The sequence below is a fragment of the Mauremys mutica genome, chromosome 3 (assembly GCF_020497125.1).
Source record: "Mauremys mutica isolate MM-2020 ecotype Southern chromosome 3, ASM2049712v1, whole genome shotgun sequence".
NCBI classification, from domain to species: Eukaryota; Metazoa; Chordata; order Testudines; family Geoemydidae; genus Mauremys; species Mauremys mutica.
In genome coordinates, this window is record NC_059074.1 from 205,849,488 (window position 1) to 205,866,781 (window position 17,294).

General features: G+C 45.8%; 1 protein-coding gene across 2 annotated transcripts in view; it reads right to left on the reverse strand.

Annotated features, from left to right (window-relative positions):
• The window catches only part of RALGAPA2 (Ral GTPase activating protein catalytic subunit alpha 2), a 311,093-nt gene that overhangs the window by 187,331 nt on the left and 106,468 nt on the right, over positions 1–17,294 (reverse strand). For both annotated transcript variants that reach the window (XM_045011212.1, XM_045011213.1), the window contains exons 21-23: positions 13,969–14,162; positions 13,201–13,299; positions 12,716–12,871 (exon numbers count right to left, since the gene is read on the reverse strand). In XM_045011212.1, the coding sequence (XP_044867147.1) occupies positions 12,716–12,871; positions 13,201–13,299; positions 13,969–14,162 (449 nt within the window). The remainder of the gene's footprint in view (positions 1–12,715; positions 12,872–13,200; positions 13,300–13,968; positions 14,163–17,294) is intronic.

Consider the following 17,294-nt stretch of genomic DNA (forward strand, 5'->3'; position numbering starts at 1 on the left):
CGGGGCAGGAGGACGTACCGGCGGGTATAGACGGTCTAGCCCTTTAAGGAAGCGGGCAACCATTGGGTTAGAGAAGACAGACCGACCTGCCATGGCGGGCCGAAAGGCTGACAGAGCCGCCAGGTGCACTTTTAGGGAAGAGATCGCGAGACCTTGACCTTTCAGGTACCAGAGGTAGTCGAGGATGGTCTGGATGGGGGCCAAGAATGGATTGAGACGTTGTTGGTCGCACCAGAGTGCGAAGCGTTTCCACTTCGCGAGGTAGGTAGAGCGCGTCGAAGGCTTCCTGCTTTCGAGCAGCACTTGTTGTACCAGCAGCGAACAACCTCTTTCTGCGTCGGTCAACCACTCAGGAACCAAGCTGTAAGATGCAGCGACTGCAGGTTCGGGTGACAAAGCCTGCCGAGGTCCTGAGTGATGAGGTCCGGCCATAACGGGAGGGGAATGGGATCCCGAACTGACAGCTCGAGCAGCAGGGTGTACCAGTGCTGTCTCGACCAGGCCGGAGCGACGAGTATTACGCGGGCCCTGTCCCTCCGAAGCTTGAGTAACACTCGGTGGACGAGCGGAAACGGGGGGAAAGCGTAGAGGAGGGGATCTGTCCATGGCAGGAGGAACGCATCCGAGAGGGAGCCCGGAGCTTGACCCTGGTAGGAGCAGAACCTGTGGCATTTCCTGTTGGCCCGGGAGGCAAACAGGTCTATCTGGGGAAACCCCCACCTCTGGAAGATTGTGTAAGCCACATCTGGGCGAAGGGACCACTCGTGGGAGGCGAAGGACCTGCTCAGATGGTCGGCCAACGTGTTCTGCACCCCTGGCAGAAAAAACGCTTCGAGGCGAATCGAGTGGGTCACGCAAAGATCCCAGAGGAGCATCGCCTCCTTGCAAAGCGGGGAGGATCGGGCTCTGCCCTGCTTGTTGACATAGAACATTGCTGTGGTGTTGTCCGTGTACACCGCTACACAGCGGTCCTGGAGGTGGGCCCGAAAGGCGAGAGACGCCAAACGGATCGCTCTCAGCTCCCGGACGTTGATGTGGAGGGAGAGCTCCTGGGCTGACCAGAGACCCTGGGTGTGCAGGTCTCCTATGTGAGCCCCCCATCCAAGCGCCGAGGCGTCCGTGGTCAGGGTGACCGACGGGCGAGGAGGGCGGAATGGGACCCCTGCGCAGACAACCTCCGGCTCCAGCCACCAAGCGAGCGTCTGGAGAGTGGGCTTTGCCACCGTCACCACCATGTCTATGGGGTCGCGATGGGGGCAGTACACCGATGCCAGCCACATTTGGAACGGGCGAAGTCGCAGCCTTGCGTGTGTGATCACAAACATGCACGCTGCCATGTGACCCAGCAGGCGCAGGCAGGATCGCACCGTTGTTGTAGGGAAAGCCTGCAGTGTCCGTATGAACGAGACCATCGTCTCGTGCCGAGGAGAGGTAGGCAGGCTCTGGCCAAATTGGAGTCGAGGACCGCTCCTATGAACTCCACCCTTTGTGTTGGAACTAAGCTGGACTTTTCCGCGTTGATAAGCAGGCCTAGAGACCGGAACAGGTGCAGTATCTCGGTCACCTGAGCCGCTACCAACTGTTGGGAGCGACCGTGAATCAGCCAGTCGTCGAGATACGGGTACACGTGAATTCGACGACGGTGGAGGGCTGCGGCCACGACCGCCATACACTTGGTGAACACTCTCGGTGCGGTGGAGAGGCCGAAGGGTAGTACCGCAAACTGGTAGTGGGCTTCGTTGACCACGAAGCGCAGGTAGCGTCTGTGGGGGGGTAAATTGCCACATGAAAGTATGCATCCTTCATGTCGAGGGCGGCAAACCAGTCTCCCGGATCCAAGGAAGGAATAATGGTCCCCAAGGTCATCATACGAAACTTGAGCTTGCACAGGTGTCTGTTGAGCTCTCGGAGGTCTAAGATGGGACGAAGGCCTCCTTTCGCCTTGGGGATTAGAAAGTACCTGGAGTAGAATCCCCTGCCCCGCCTGCTGCGAGGCACCTCCTCGATAGCACCCACGCTCAACAGAGTCACGACCTCCTGTAAGAGGACTTGCTCGTGAGAGGGGTCCCTGAAGAGGGACGGGGAAGGTGGGTGGGAGGGAGGGGGCGAAATAAACTGCAGGCGGTAGCCGTGCTGGACGGTGTTGAGGACCCAGCTGTCCGACGTTATGGAACGCCATGCCGGGAGGAATCGGGAAAGGCGATTTGAAAACAATAGGGATGGATCCGGGGGGGAGAGTGGTGGGCCGTCCTCGGGCGTCCCATCAAAAGGCCGGTTTTGGGCCTTGAGGAGCCTTGGAGGAGCTCTGGGCCTGGTTACGCCGACCCCCCGATGGTCTGCGGCGGAAAGGGGCCGCTCGGCGATTATTAAATGGCCGGGACCTGGCCTGGGTGAAGGGCCGGTAGGGCTGTTGCCGGAACGATCGTCTTTGGGTAGCCGGGGTGTGCATTCCCAAAGTCCGAATAGCAACCCTCCCATCCTTCAGGGTCTGGATTCTCGTGTCCGTCTTTTCAGAGAAGAGACCCTGAGTCTCAAAGGGGAGGTCCTGGAGGGTGTATTGTACCTCCGGCGGCAAGGTGGAGGATTGCAGCCACGCAATACGCTGCATCGTTATCCCGGAAGCCATGGTTCTGGCTCCCGAGTCTGCGGAGTCCACGGCCGCTCGAATCAAGGTCCGGGAGGCTGTCTTGCCCTCGTCCAGGAGCGCCGAGAATGCCCGGCGAGAGTCCTGCGGGGTCAGCTCTGCAAATTTACCCAGGCACCCCAAGATGTTGAAAGTGTACTGGGAAAGGAGGGCCATTTGGTTCGCAATGCGGAGCTGAAGGCCTCCCGCTGAATAGATTTTTTGCCCCAAGAGGTCCATGCGCCGCGTCTCCTTGGATTTTGGCGCAGCGGCCGGCTGCCCGTGCCTTTCCCGGTCGTTCACGGACTGGACAACCAGAGAGTCCGGGGCTGGGTGCACATACAAGTATTCGTACCCCTTGGGCGGAACGGAATATTTTCTCTCCACCCCTCGCGCCGTGGGGGGAACGGAGGAAGGCGACTGCCAGATGGTAGCATTATTCCGCTGGATTGTGCGGATAAATGGCAGTGCTACTCTCACGGGGGCCTCCGCTCCCACGACATCGGTAACTGGGTCATCGACCTCTTGGACCTCCTCAATGGGCAGGTTAATGGCCTTAGCTACCCGTCGGAGAAGGTCCTGGTGCGCTTTCAGGTCAATAGGTGGGGGTTCGGATGGCGATGCACCCGCCACCGCCTCGTCAGGTGAAGAGGACGAGGATTGGCCTGGCAGCACCTCCTCAGGCAATTGCTCTGCCCCCGGGCGATCAGCCGCCAGTGTCTCCTGCCCCAATGGCGGGCCCCGAGGGGAGGTGGTCTGTCCCGTTGGAGACGGAGGGGGCCTGCTGATAGTGGCCTCCGGCACGGAACGCGCCGCACTCGCCTGTCTCGGTGGAAGGGGGGGCCCTTGCTCATGTTGGGCCCAAGGTACCCAAAATCCCCACTGCTGGGGTCCATGGTCCCGTGGAAGAGACTCAGCCCTGAAGTCCACCACACTGCCCTCCGCGGAAGCAATGGAGGGTTCCCACGAAGGCCAGGGAGGAGCTGTGGCGGCCCCCGAGCGGACGGCCGACGCCGGCGTCACGTGTCTCGCCGGTGCCGAAGGTCGGTGCCGGTCGTGAGACGTCAGCGGAGAGCGGGACCTGCGCGAGGCGCGGTACCGGGAGCTCGACCGACGGCACCGGGAGCTCGACCGACGGTGCCGGGAGGTAGACTGACGGCGCCGGGAGGTAGACCGGCGATGCCTGGAGCTTGAGCGCGAGCGTCGTCGTCGTGAGCGGCTCCGGGAGTCTCGGTGCCGAGAGCAATACTTGGAACCGGACCTGCTGCGGTGCCGGTGACTCGGTGACCGGGACCGTCGCCGGGAGTGCGACCGGCCCCGCGATTGAGAGCGGTGCCGGGACTGTGACCAGCGCCGAGACGGGGAGCGGCGTCGCGATGTAGACCGCCTTCCGGACCGGGACTGGTGCGGCGGCGACCGCCTCCGAGAGTGGGACCGGGATCGAGACCGAATCCTGGAGCGCCGACCGTCTCGCTCAGCTGGGTAAGGAGGCCGCATCATCAGCGGTTTGCCTATTGACTTAGGCGCCCGCACCGGCGGTGCTGGGGGCCGGAGGCTCTGAGCTTCCGTGAGCTCAATCAGCTCCCTCGCCATCGCAAACGCATCAGGCGTGGACGGGATCCGCAGCTACTCCTCGGTGGGTACCGGGGAGCTGGGGGGCTGCCGGACTCGACGGCCCTTGCGGCGCCGGAGTCGACGGCACGGTGCACTGCCTCAGCCTGAACCGTTTTTGTCGGCGGCGGCTGGGCCAACGGCTTCTGTGGCTGCTTTGCAGAGGCCGTCTTCGGCGCCTTATGCTTCCTTCCTGGGGAGAGGGAGCGGTGCCGGGACTTCGGTGCCGGGTGCCGAGGACCCTCTGCGGCACCGGAGCGGCTCGGTGCTGCCGGTGCGCTGCTCGCCGAGGAAGGCTTCGGCGCCGGTGGAGTTGGCGCCGGAGGCTGGAGCGAAGCCTCCATCAGCAGCTGCTTCAGGTGAGAGTCCCGCTCCTTCCTCGTTCGGGGTTTGAAGGCCACGCAGATCGGGCACTTGTCAGTCCTGTGCGACTCCCCGAGGCAGCGGAGGCAGGAGTCGTGCGGGTCACTCACCGGCATGGGCCGCTGGCAAGCCGCGCAGGGCTTGAATCCCGGTGCCCCGGGCATAAGCCCGCACCGGGAGCGGAAGAAGAGGGCTAACCCCTCTAATTCCCTACGAAACTACACTATACAACTATATATACACAACTAGAACAATTAACTTAACTAACTACTAACAACTATGTACACTATAACTATGGAGAACGCTAGGGCTGTGTAGGTAAGGGAGCACTCCACTGTTCCTATTGGCCGTCACGGGCGGGAAGAAGGAACTGAGGAGCGGACGGGCCGGCTGGGGTATATATCCAGCGCCATACCGGCGCCACTCCAGGGGGCGCCCAGCCGGTCCGCCGGAGTTGCTAGGGTAAAAATGTTCCGGAGAAGCCGTGCACGCGCGGCGCGCACACCTAAATGGAATGCATAGGAGCAATCACTCGAAGAAGAATCCCACTTTGTGATAGTAAGTTACAGGAAAAGACAAACAAGAACTGTTTATGGTTAGAATACATTGCAGTGAGCATTTCATTTTAAATGTTGGCACTGATTTTTTAAGAAATACAAAACAAAAATTGCAATGACAAGATGAAAAATACAAGCCATTAAATTAATATAGCAATCTTTGTTACCAACACTAAGATAAAGGAATCCAAACACACAGGGCTAGATTTCCAAAACAGCTCAGCATCAACAATGGAGGCCAGATTTTCAAAAGAGCTCAGCACCCAGAAGATCCCTTTGTTCTCAACAGAAGCTTCCGTGTGATGCATTTTTTGAAAGTCTGACCAATTTGTGTAGGTACCTAAATGAAAGAAAAAAAACAGGAGTACTTGTGGCACCTTAAAGACTAACAAATTTATTGTAGCATGAGCTTTCGTGAGCTAAAGCTCACTTCTTCGGATGCATCCGAAGAAGTGAGCTTTAGCTCACGAAAGCTCATGCTACAATAAATTTGTTAGTCTTTAATGTGCCACAAGTACTCCTGTTTTTTTTGCGGATACAGACTAACACGGCTGCTACTCTGAATCCTAAATGAAAGAGAATCTCGTTGAAAATGCCCCACAGCCCACTTTAAAGTTTCTGTTGGTTCTTTGTTTTGTTTTTAATTTTTTTATTGAGGGGGAGGGCAGGGTCCAAGATCACTGTGACAAAGAATACTAGTTTTTGTTGTTTTTGTAATGTCCATGTAACAGCCATGCTACAGCATTAATAAATCCATGACACATCAAGTTATAGGTGTGTCTGCAATTCTTTTAACCACTCTGAATAAACTGGATCTGTATTAGCTTTCCACTGTCTGAGTATTAAACATTTTACTACCACAAGACACATCAGTTCACATTTCTTGGTGTTTGCTGGAAGATTTAATGTGTCTACCAATTGCAATATAAAGATTTATGCAGATATTTGTATTCAGGACAACACAAAAACCTTTGTATATATCCCTCCAGAATTTTAATAATTGTGGCATGGAAAATGTTATTGCACCGCATTTACTATGCCTACCTACACCTGCTTTAAATAAATGTTTTGGTACTCAGTAAAATCTGTTTGAGATTTCGCCCTGGAAATATCAGAGACAATGGGCATCCTTAGGCTCCCGAACTGTGTACATTCGGATGCTGAGGCATTTTTCCTTGTCAGGAATCTCACATTCCTCTTGAACAACATCCTTCAATGATAGGTGCCATGGAAACTCTCTCTCCCCATGCATCATCATCACATGAACACATTTTTAAAAGATTTACTAATATCCTCATAAAAAAACATGGAAAACAATTTTTAGAGATGTTCCATTTTGTTTAAAATATCTTACTTCCTGTAGTTTTTACACTATGTATATTTGCCCGAAAACAAAAACTTAGTTTAAGAGCAGATCTCTGTGTTGCCTGTTCCTCGCGTTAATCCATAATTTCCTAATATCACTCATTTCCTGATTTCCCATTGATTTATTGCTAAGTCTTTCACCAAGATTTAACACGGGAGCTAGAAATTGTATTCATGCAAGCCACACAAGTAAGCAGGATCACACCGGCAGCTCATAGTCATCCTGTGATCAACCAATGCACCCAGATCTTTCTTCTCCTCAGTCACTTCCATGTCCCCAGTTTATAACAAAAATTCTTCTTGTTAGTCCCTAAATGCATGGCCCTGCACTTTGCACTATTACATTTCATACCATTTCTATTACTCCAGTTTACAAGGTTTTCCAGATCTTCTTGTATGATATTCTGGTCCTCCTTTATATTGGCAATATCTACCAACTCTGTCTCATCCGCAATTTTATTAGCACACTCCCACTTTTTGTGACAAGGTCAGTAATAAAAATATTTAATAAAATTAGTCCCAAAACAAATCCCTGAGGCACTCAATTAGTAACCTCCCTGCAGGGTGACAGTTTACCTTTCGTTATGACCTGTTTTTACCAGTTCCTTATCCACCTTTCAATTCTCATATTAATCCCCATCTTCTCCAATTGACCTAATCATTTCCCATGTGGAACTGTATCAAATGCATTACTGAAATCCAAGTTGATTAGATCCACTGCATTTCCTTTGTCTAAAAAAATCAGTTATCTTCGCAAAGGAAGAGATCGGGGATTGGTCTGGCAAGTTCTATCTTTTGTAAACCAGATTGTATGCCACTACCCCTAAGATCTTCATTAGCCTTATTAAAAACTGAGGCAAAAATATTTGTTTAGGTGTTGAGCCATGCCTAGATTAACTTTAATATCCACCCCATCCTTGGTGCTTAGTAGACCCACTTCTTCTTTCCTTATTTTCTTTTTATTTATATGGATATAGAACCTTTTACTGCTGGTTTTAATACCCTTTGCAAGGTCCAACTCTGCTTGGCTTTTGGCAGTTCTCACTTTATTCCTACTCTTTCAGACTTCCAAAAGGTAGCTTTCCTTGCTGATCCATCCCATCTTCCATTCCTTGTAGGCTTTCTGCTTTCTATTAATCACTTGTTTGAGATGCTTGCTCATCCAGCCTGGTCTGCAACCCTTCCTTACAAATTTTCCCCCCTTGCTTTGGATGCAGGTTTCAGATACATTCTGCAACTCTGACTTAAAATAATTCCAAGCCTCCTCCACATTCAGATCCTTGAGTTCTTCAGTCCAGTCCACTTCCCTAGCTAATTCCCTTAATTTTTTTTAAGTTAGCCCTTTTGAAATCAAGGACCTTAGTTGCAGATCTATTTTTGTTTATCCTTCCATTTAGTTTAAATTGAATTAGCTCATGATTACTTGAGCCAAGGTTATCCCCTACAACCAGTTCTTCTATGAGGTCCTCACTAGTCACCAATACCAAATCTAAAATGGCATCACCTCTTGTTGGTTCAATGACTATTTGGTGAAAAAATCTGTTAGCTATCACATCCAGGAAAATCTGGTCCCTACTATTATTAGTAGCACTTGTCCTCTAATCTATATCTGGGAAGTTGAAGTCTCCCATAATCACACAATTCCCTGTAGTATTTATTTAGTTAAAAACATTAAAGATATATCTGTCTATATCCAAATAGGATACAGGGGGCTGTAGCATACCCCAAGCACTAGTCCAGGGGAACCTCCAGTAACTTTCTTCCCCAAAGTGATTTTGGCCCACACAGACTCTTCTAATTTGGAATTGGCCCATTCCATCACTTCTGATTTCTTTACAGTCTACCTCATCATTAATACACAATGTTACTCCATCACCTTTACCTTTATTTCTGTCTTTCCTGAACAAATACTGTTCAATACCTATAGTCCAGCCATGACTACTATTCCACCATGTTTCTGTTATCCCTATAATATCTGGTTTCATTTCCTGCACAGATAGTTCTAGTCCTACCATTTTGTTACTCAGGCTCCTTGCATTGGTGTACAAAAATCTTAATTGTTGCTGCTTGGCTTTGCCCACATTCCTCACCCAACTGGGTACAGTCATTCTACTGCCAGTATTCACTACCTGACTGTTAGTGCTAATACCAATGATGCTATCATTCCTCTTAATGTCCATTCTCCTACCCACTGCTGTTCCTTTCTCCATTGCTGTATCCTTTCTTACTTGATTTTCCTCCCTCTCAATGTTAAAATCACGCGTGGAGATTACACGAGCATCTCCCAAACATCTCCTATCCTCCAAGTTCCTAGTTTAAAGCTCTTTTAATCAGTTGTACCAACCTCCATCCCAGAAGTCTATTTCCCTCCCTTCACAGGTGGAGGCCATCCCATGAGAACAGTCCTCAGTTCTAAAGGATAAGGTCCTTTAGAGCAAGGGACCTGTCAAGAGAGAGAAGCTGTGCCCATTATCGAATCCAGAAATGATCCTATAAAAAGAATTTGTTGTGCATGGGCCAAAATTGATTTTTTGAGATTTATCTGCTGGCTTAGACTTTGGAATAGTAAAGTTCTTGTTTGAACTGCCAACCACACCTGACATGACCAACCCTTGAGAAGCCAGTTGTCAGGGCAGAGAAAGATTTATTCCTAGATGATGGAAATAGGAAGCTATGACCGCCATGACCTTTGAAACCACCCTTGGGATAGATGACAGGCTGAAGGCTGGTACAACTTGGTACTAGTAATGATTGTGACTGAATGTGAAATGAAGAAATCTTTCATGAGAGGGATGAATTGCTATGTGGAAGCAGGCATCTTTCAGGCTGAGGGTCTCAAGCCAGTTCATTGATTCCAGGGAGGGAATTGTAGCTGTTAAGGATACCACCCTGAATTTCAGATGTCTGACATGCTTGTTCAATCATCTGAGATCTAGTATCAGCCCTCAGTTTTGGGGGAGTATCAGAAAATATCTTGAATAGAACCTTTTCCCCCGTGTTGAAGCAGACGTGGTTCTATGTCTCCTAGACTTAGGAGAGATGAAATCATCTGTGTCAGCACTGATTGTGATGAGGTCCCTGAAGAGGAATTGGGCAGGAGGGTGGAATGGAGGTAAACTGGATAGCTTATTCCAATGTAATGGTCTCCGATATCCATTTGTCCGATGTTAAAGCTTCCCATGCCTGATCGAATAGAGAGGTGCCCAAATTGAGGCAGGGGAGTTGTGTCATGCAGATGAGAAATGCTGGTTAGTGGGTGGTTTGGTCTCAATCAAAGCATCAAAAGTGGTATTTAGACGATGCTGATGGCTGGGATGAAGCAGTCGATCTAGTGTTAAGGCTTCTTCTTTGAAAATCTTGAGCTCTTAGCCAGTGGCCCACAGAAGGAGGAAAATTGAACAGGGCAGGATCTTTGTGTCAACTGAGACCTGCTAAATTTTCTCTTATTTGCAGGTGTGCATATCACTAAAGACCTAAGGGTTGCCCTAGAGTCACTTAGAGTATAAAGCAAATCATTTTTGGAGTCCATGAAGAACTTGTGGCCATCAAAAGGTAAACTTTCCACCGTCAACTGTACTTCAGACAGCTGAAGCCAGGAAGCTCTTTTCATCAGTACTGTGGTGGAGACAGACCTGGCTGAAGTGTCCACCACACCAAGTGAAGCCTGCAATGATGCTTTTGCCAAAAGCTGATCCTCCTTTATTATGGTGCTAAACTGCTCTTAGTGTTCCTGTGGAAAAATGGTAATAAAAGCATTAAACTTCTTGTAGTTCTGGCAACCCTATTATGACGTCAGTGCTGGTGATTAGCTATCATGAACTGTAACGTTGTTGATGAGTAGCTCTTATGACCAAAAAGGTCCAGATATTTCTAGTCCTTATTATAAGGTGTGGCTTTTGTGGTATATTGCCTGCCCCTTTCATTTACTGCATCCACAACCAGAGAATTTGGTGCTGGTGAGAAAATAAAAATTCAGAATCCATACCCAGGACAGAGTATATATTTTTAATCAGCCCACTTGCACATGGCAGGGGTGGGGGGTGTTTCTGGAGTTTGCTTTGTTAACTGGCAGTCCCACCTGCACTGAAGTAGAAGTGTGCAATATGTTCAGGAGCTTGTGATGGGATTCCTGGATTTCTTCCAGGGGAATCTGCAGGGTGTAAGAGACCCACTTCATAAGGTCCTGGAATTGCATGAAGACATCAGCTAATCATGGCAGTGTGTCATGACTGCCTCTTGAGGTGATGACCACCAGATGTTTGTAAAAGGGTAACCTCTTTGGCTGCCCTTGCCTCTTGCTTCTCAAAGGTCTCCTCTAGCTCAGAGTGGAGAGGAGGGATGGACAGTACCAAGGAACGAGATCTTCTGTGTTCCTTATGGGACTGAATCAGGGTCCCCTGAAACTGCTAGTGGTACATTACCCTTAGACCCCAATTAGGCCAATGAGAGGGATCATAAGGCATGGGGGGAGGTATCCAACGTTGGTCATCCGAAGTGTTAGTAGCAAGGGGTCTGTTATTCTGCCTTTGTTGCATCTGTCTCAAGAAATAAAGTCTCCTGGAATAAACTGAAAAGCCTTAAACAGAAAATTCAGAGTCTGAGTCAGACTGCTCCTCCACATATCGTATCGTAGCTAACAATCCCTCGTCATGGATAATAGAAGTTGTGGAAGAGGCAAGTTTCACAGAAACATGAGCAGTTTGTGACCCAGCAGACCTTGGTAGCAAGAGATGTCTGGAGGTCACAAGCTGTGTAGACTCAGGCTCATTCAGTACCATGAGGTCTTTTGGGTGCCAATATTCCTACAGTACTGGGAGCACAATAGAACTTGGTACAGGCACCGATTATGTTCTGGGTGCCATTGTCCAAGGCACTGATGTCGATATTGAGGGAATCACAGATACCACTGAAACCGCTCTGTTGCTCATATTAGTCTTCACTATCAAGTCCTTTACTGCTGAGATATGGGACTTAGTTTACATCTTACAATGCTTCGCAGTGGCTGAAGTTCTCAGAGCCTCATTAGTACTCCTCTTGGGGCCTGAAGTCTCAAGTGACCATGTCGTCTTTGAGGAACTCTCTATTCTGCTCCTCTTATCGCCCTCTTTAGTCTTTGAGTGGGAAGCTCACAGTACATCCTGCACTGCTGTTGGTACCTCATGGACAATGTCAGAGACCAGGGTTTCGATGCTATCTTCTCCTTGGAAGCTCTCATGACCATGCTCTTGACATTGACAGGGAACTGACCAAAGGAGAGGGGCTCTGTACAGAAGGGTTTCTCTGCACCCGGGACAGAAGCCGGTCTTAAGATCTGCTCCATAATTAAGAGCCAATACTTTATTTCCCTGCTCTTAAAGGATCTTCCCTGAAAAGAAGTGATTTTGCATTTGCTGGGAATTAGAGTCTCTCTCAAACAACTAATACACTGAGATTGCCAGTCACTGACAGAGACTGCTTGTTGACAAGAGAGGCATATTTTAAACCCTGAGGAGTCCAACATTCCAGACAGAAGAAAGTTTGAGGACCCTTCAATAAGGGAAAACACAAACAAAAATGTATTTTTTTTAAAAGAAAAGAAATAAATGTGAACAAACATTCCAAAAGCTATAAGGTTCTAAACGTACCACTACTACTGCTAAGAACTAATAATGCTAGGAATACTAATAAAAGAGGAAAAAGGCGCACACTAAATTCCATCTCTGGCAAGAGGAGATTGAGAAGAAATTGAGAGCAGTTTGCCCATGCAACCCTATATAACCTCTGTATGGGGCACAAGGATGCGTAGGGTGCATGCACAAGCTGAATGGGCACTGCTACCAAAATTCTCCAATCAAAGGCGGATGCGCAGCTGAAGTGGAGCACCCACAGGCACATAACTCGAAAAACAATTATTCTTACTTATGAAACAAGCAAACCAGCAGCAGTTTGAAAGTTTACAAGCTGGAGAGAACAAAATTTGGGAGAACAGAAAAGGAGGCAAATATACAATACACAGATAGGGAGAGGAACAGTTTAGGCTACAGTATAAATCATTTCTAGTCCATACTTTATTTTAGTTTGTGGTACAGCCATTTCCCTCCAACTTCACAGCTTCAAATTTGCTAATTCAGGCTTCACCATCAAAACAATGTAGTAAAAATGTGTAAATGCAGTAGTAAATATAGTAAATGCAATTAAAGAAAAGTCAAGCTTTTACCTGATCTTCACTAGTTAAGCCAATGTGCATCACGAGATAAAAATGCACTAGGAAATCAGAATTTGGCAAAACATCTTGGCGCCTAGTCATCATAGCACAGATCAACCTGTATGCTTGAAGTTTGCCTTCTTTATATTCATTTGGCAAGGTTGTTGCCTGAAAAGAGCAGAGAATTTTTATTAAGAGATCTCTTCTAGTTACTAAATAATTCAAATCTGTATCTCCAGCAAGAAAATTTGCAACATACAGCAACCAACTGTATGTTTGCCAATAAATGTTTTGAAGCCACATTCTAAATATGGATTCTCAAGAGTCGCTTAGCTATTCTAGACAAAAGTATAGCTAAAGGGTAGACACTGATTATTTTTCTAATACATCTAGAACAACAAGGATTGCAGAAAGAAACACCATAAAAATGCCATTAAGTGATTCAATATAGACATGCAGCAAAATACTACTTTGCACAGAATTTAAAACTAATTTACCTTGAACAACCATGATGCAAATATTCTGAGAGGTGGAATTAAAACAGGAGGAGAGGGTGTAGACTGGTTGTCCAAACTTATAGCAAGATTGTCCCTTATCTGATTTAAAAAGAAAAGGGAGGGGATTAACAAAATAATATTTAATACATTAAAATGAGTATTATTTACAATACACAATTACTTCCCAGCCTTTTTACTGGAAGTGCTGTCCTTTGTCTCTCTCACACGTGCGCATGCGCACACACACACACACACACACACACACACACACACTTTCCAATGAACTAAAATTCAACAGAAAAATGTGTGGTAGTATTCCTCCATCCTAATCAATTATCATCATCATTTTAAGGGTGTATTGTGGAAATTTACACTAACTCCCAACATTTGTGAATTATTTTGTACTTTTAATTCATTGCTTCTATTTCACTATTTTACCATCTCAGAATATATTAATTTAAATCCTTTTTGTTACTACACAGAATTGTCTCTTATTAGGTGTTTTTACTGAAATTCAAACATCCTTTTTCTTTATTTACAATACAACCTTTCCCTCCAAACACCACACTTCATTGGTTTCTTCACCGTTAAAATTACAGTATCACTAAAAGAACCAGCATGAGCAGTTGAAACTCCTTAAATATTCTAATAAAAAGTGTATTTTACTGCTTAGTAAACTTTTATTAGAATATACTATACATTAATTTTTATAGCAAATACAAAATCACACTCTTTGCGTTAGAATAAAACACACATTAAAAACAATACCTTTGCCAGTTTGTACCATAGTTCATAGAGATACCCAAAAACTTTGGCATGAATTTTAGGAGACTGGATATTGTTCACATCCCCAAGAATTCCCAAGATCCTTCTCCATAATACAGCAGCTGAATCAGGATGCCAACCTATGAGGTTTCCACCAGCAATTATACTGCAGTCATCAGCAAGGAACTCGCTACTGTCTATAGAATAAAAAAAATTGGTTTCCATCAGTTATAAATACGAGTAGTCTATCTGTGGTCCACAAAACACAAACAATCATTCATATAAAACAAGGGAGTAATGGTTATGAAAAAAGTTCTGAGCTATGAATTTAAGCATTCATTATCAAAAGTATATATTCAGAGCAACACCTTTCTCAAGGAATGTTTCTACAGATCACTGGTAAAACTGCCCTGTCAAGTCATCTTTTCTCCTGGAGATGCATCCAATTTTGGCCCTTTTATAGCTTCTTGAACTTCCTATTGTGAGGTATCCTCATCCAATCTCTCCTTTTCTAAGTCCAACATGATTGGCATTTGAAACTCAGAAATAAAACATCAAAAAGACATTTAGCCATATGCATTCCCTTAGATGTAGTAAGTTAAAAATGTGAATAAATAAATGCTTTCTTTATAAGTTTAGGAGTCAAATATGAGAAATTTTGACTCCAGTACAATTAATTTAGTTAGTAAAAAATAAAATTTACCTAATACCCCAAGTACTGTGTGATCTTCCCCATTCAGAAAACACAAAAAGATTCAAAACAGTGAAATAATGGTTTTCATTATTAAAATACAGACTACTACTTACTAAAATCATGGCTAACAGATTAGGCAAAATGAAAGGGAAACGGAGCTTCATTAATTATTACATGACAGACAAAGAATAATTTGTTGTCACTGACGATCATGTAATTAGAGAAGGCTTTTGTTAGGGTTTAACAGCAGTATCTAGAGTCTCCTAAATAATTTGCTCTGGGTTCAAAGTTTAGGTATTTGATTACAATGATTTATTCATGCCCTGTAGTGGTGGTACATACAAAATGTTTACAATTTCATTTTTTTCCCCTTATTTCACTAGGTAGGATTTCCCCTTAAGCACCATTCCCACTTATCAATTACTAGCAGAAGACTATGTCAGGGATTACACTGCAGGGGGATGACATGCTATTAGTAAGAAAACTATGTAAAACTATTTCTACCACTTAAATCATAATGGAGAAGTTTGGAGATTTTTCTGGCTATAAATTAAATCATTCTCAATTAGCAAAAAACCTACAATTCCACCATGTTTATACTGTGAGAGTTTAAATGAGTAACAAAAACTTTGTTTGTTTTGGAATTAAGATGACTATGTTATTAAACAATGAAGGTAGGCGTACATGGAAGCCAATTATAGAAAACATCAAGGAAGGAACAAGTGGGATTTCCTTAACCTTTGTTGAGTAGGTTTCAGAGGGGTAGCTGTGTTAGTTTGTATCAGCAAAAACAACCAGGAGTCCTTGTGGCACCTTAGAGACTAACAAATTTATTTGGGCATAAGCTTTCGTGGGCTATAACCCACTTCATCAGATGCCTGGAGTAAAATGAAAAGATGGGAGTTGCCTTACCAAGTGGGGGGTCAGTGCTAACTAGGCCAATTCAATCAAGGTGGATGTGCCCCATTCCCAAAAGTTGACAGGAAGGAGTGAGTATCAACAGAGGGAAAATTACTTTTTGTAGTGACCCAGCCACTCCCAGTCTCACAGGACTTAATCCTGGGGAGCAGGGCATCCTTTTTGTACCGAGCACAGTACCAAAAGAGGAAAACCGGTCCAAATGGATACAACACAGAAACCTAATGCTAACTTACTTAAGAAAAAAACAAAAAAAAAACCCTAACTAACCATAACTAACTGCAACTATCTACACTGAGAGAGGAAGGCACTTGAGTTAATAAGTCCAAGATCGTTCCAACCACCATCACTGCTGTTAAGAAGGAACTGAGGGGAGTTGGGGGTGGCTCCACCCTGTTATACCAGCGTGCAGCAGCATGTGGCAACACAAAGTGCACAAGCCACTTGGTGGGTACTGCTGAGGGAAAATAAATCTCTGGCCTCTGTGCACGAGGAGCACCCACACCTACAGTGGAATGGCCATTAGCGATCCCTCAAAAAACTCATACAATATGCATGCATGGGCTTTAATTAGCATAACGTTTGCTGTCCTTGCTATTTTCATGTTATTTCTCTTTTCTGATTGGTTTATGACCACTGATTACAAACTCTTATCCAACACCAGCACTAGAGGCTTCGACAAACAAACTGTAAATTTAGCTTGAGAGAACTTTTAAATTGCAAGACCACATACACTTACCTTCGGAGAAACAGGTATTAATGAAAACACTAAGTAAAATTAACGCAAATACCCAAAATATAAACTGAAAACCATAAGTGAGCTCTAGTTAGCTGTATCATTTTACTGCATCTATTGAAATTCATCACATTGTCCCTTCCACTACAGTACACAGAAGGGAGTTAAAACAGGAGTATTTACAGTGGAAACTCCAAAGGAGTAATGGCAACAGTTCCACAGCATGCTCTTGTTCTTTCCCCAGTCCAACCGAAGCCATTCAAGCAGGTGCACTACAGAGTAGGCGCTCTGCACATTGGGAGGTAGTGAGTTTAGGAGCGGGATGCTCTCTGTGGTATCATCCCCTCAATAATTATGATGCATTATTAACATATGCTGTTTGCTCAGTGAAACCCTCAAAGGTTCTGAGGGAGCGAGCTGTGGTGCCCTAGGAGAAGGAGGTGTCTCAGGGAGCGCTACAGAAGTATTCCAGCATTGACAAGGAAACTTGAATCACTCAAAGGATATGAAAGGCCAAATCCTCCATCTTTTCTGCATGAACTCAAATATTTTACATCAGGCAGAAGAAAATGAAGTTAACTTAAAGAATTAAACTTTGAAATTTCTGAGCCCCACTAAATCTGAAAATGGTTTCAAAGAAAGAAAGATATTAATATTTAACATGACTAACACTCTCTCAACATGCGAAATACAGTTATGCACACTCATTCTGTTAGGTAATTACAATCTTATTACTACTTTTGCCTTTCTACTCTAGATTACTGATCAAATCATTTTATAAAACTAGTTTTCTTTTGCATATGCAAAGAGCAAAATTCTTGAATTATGGATAGAAAGCAAGCTAGCAATTTGTCTTCTTCACATAGGTAATAATCCTTAACATATGTTATATTACAATCTCCCTTTGTACTGATGACAAGCTGAACTATTGAACCGAGTGCACTTATTCATTATATTAGTAGTATTTCAAAGAATAATTGA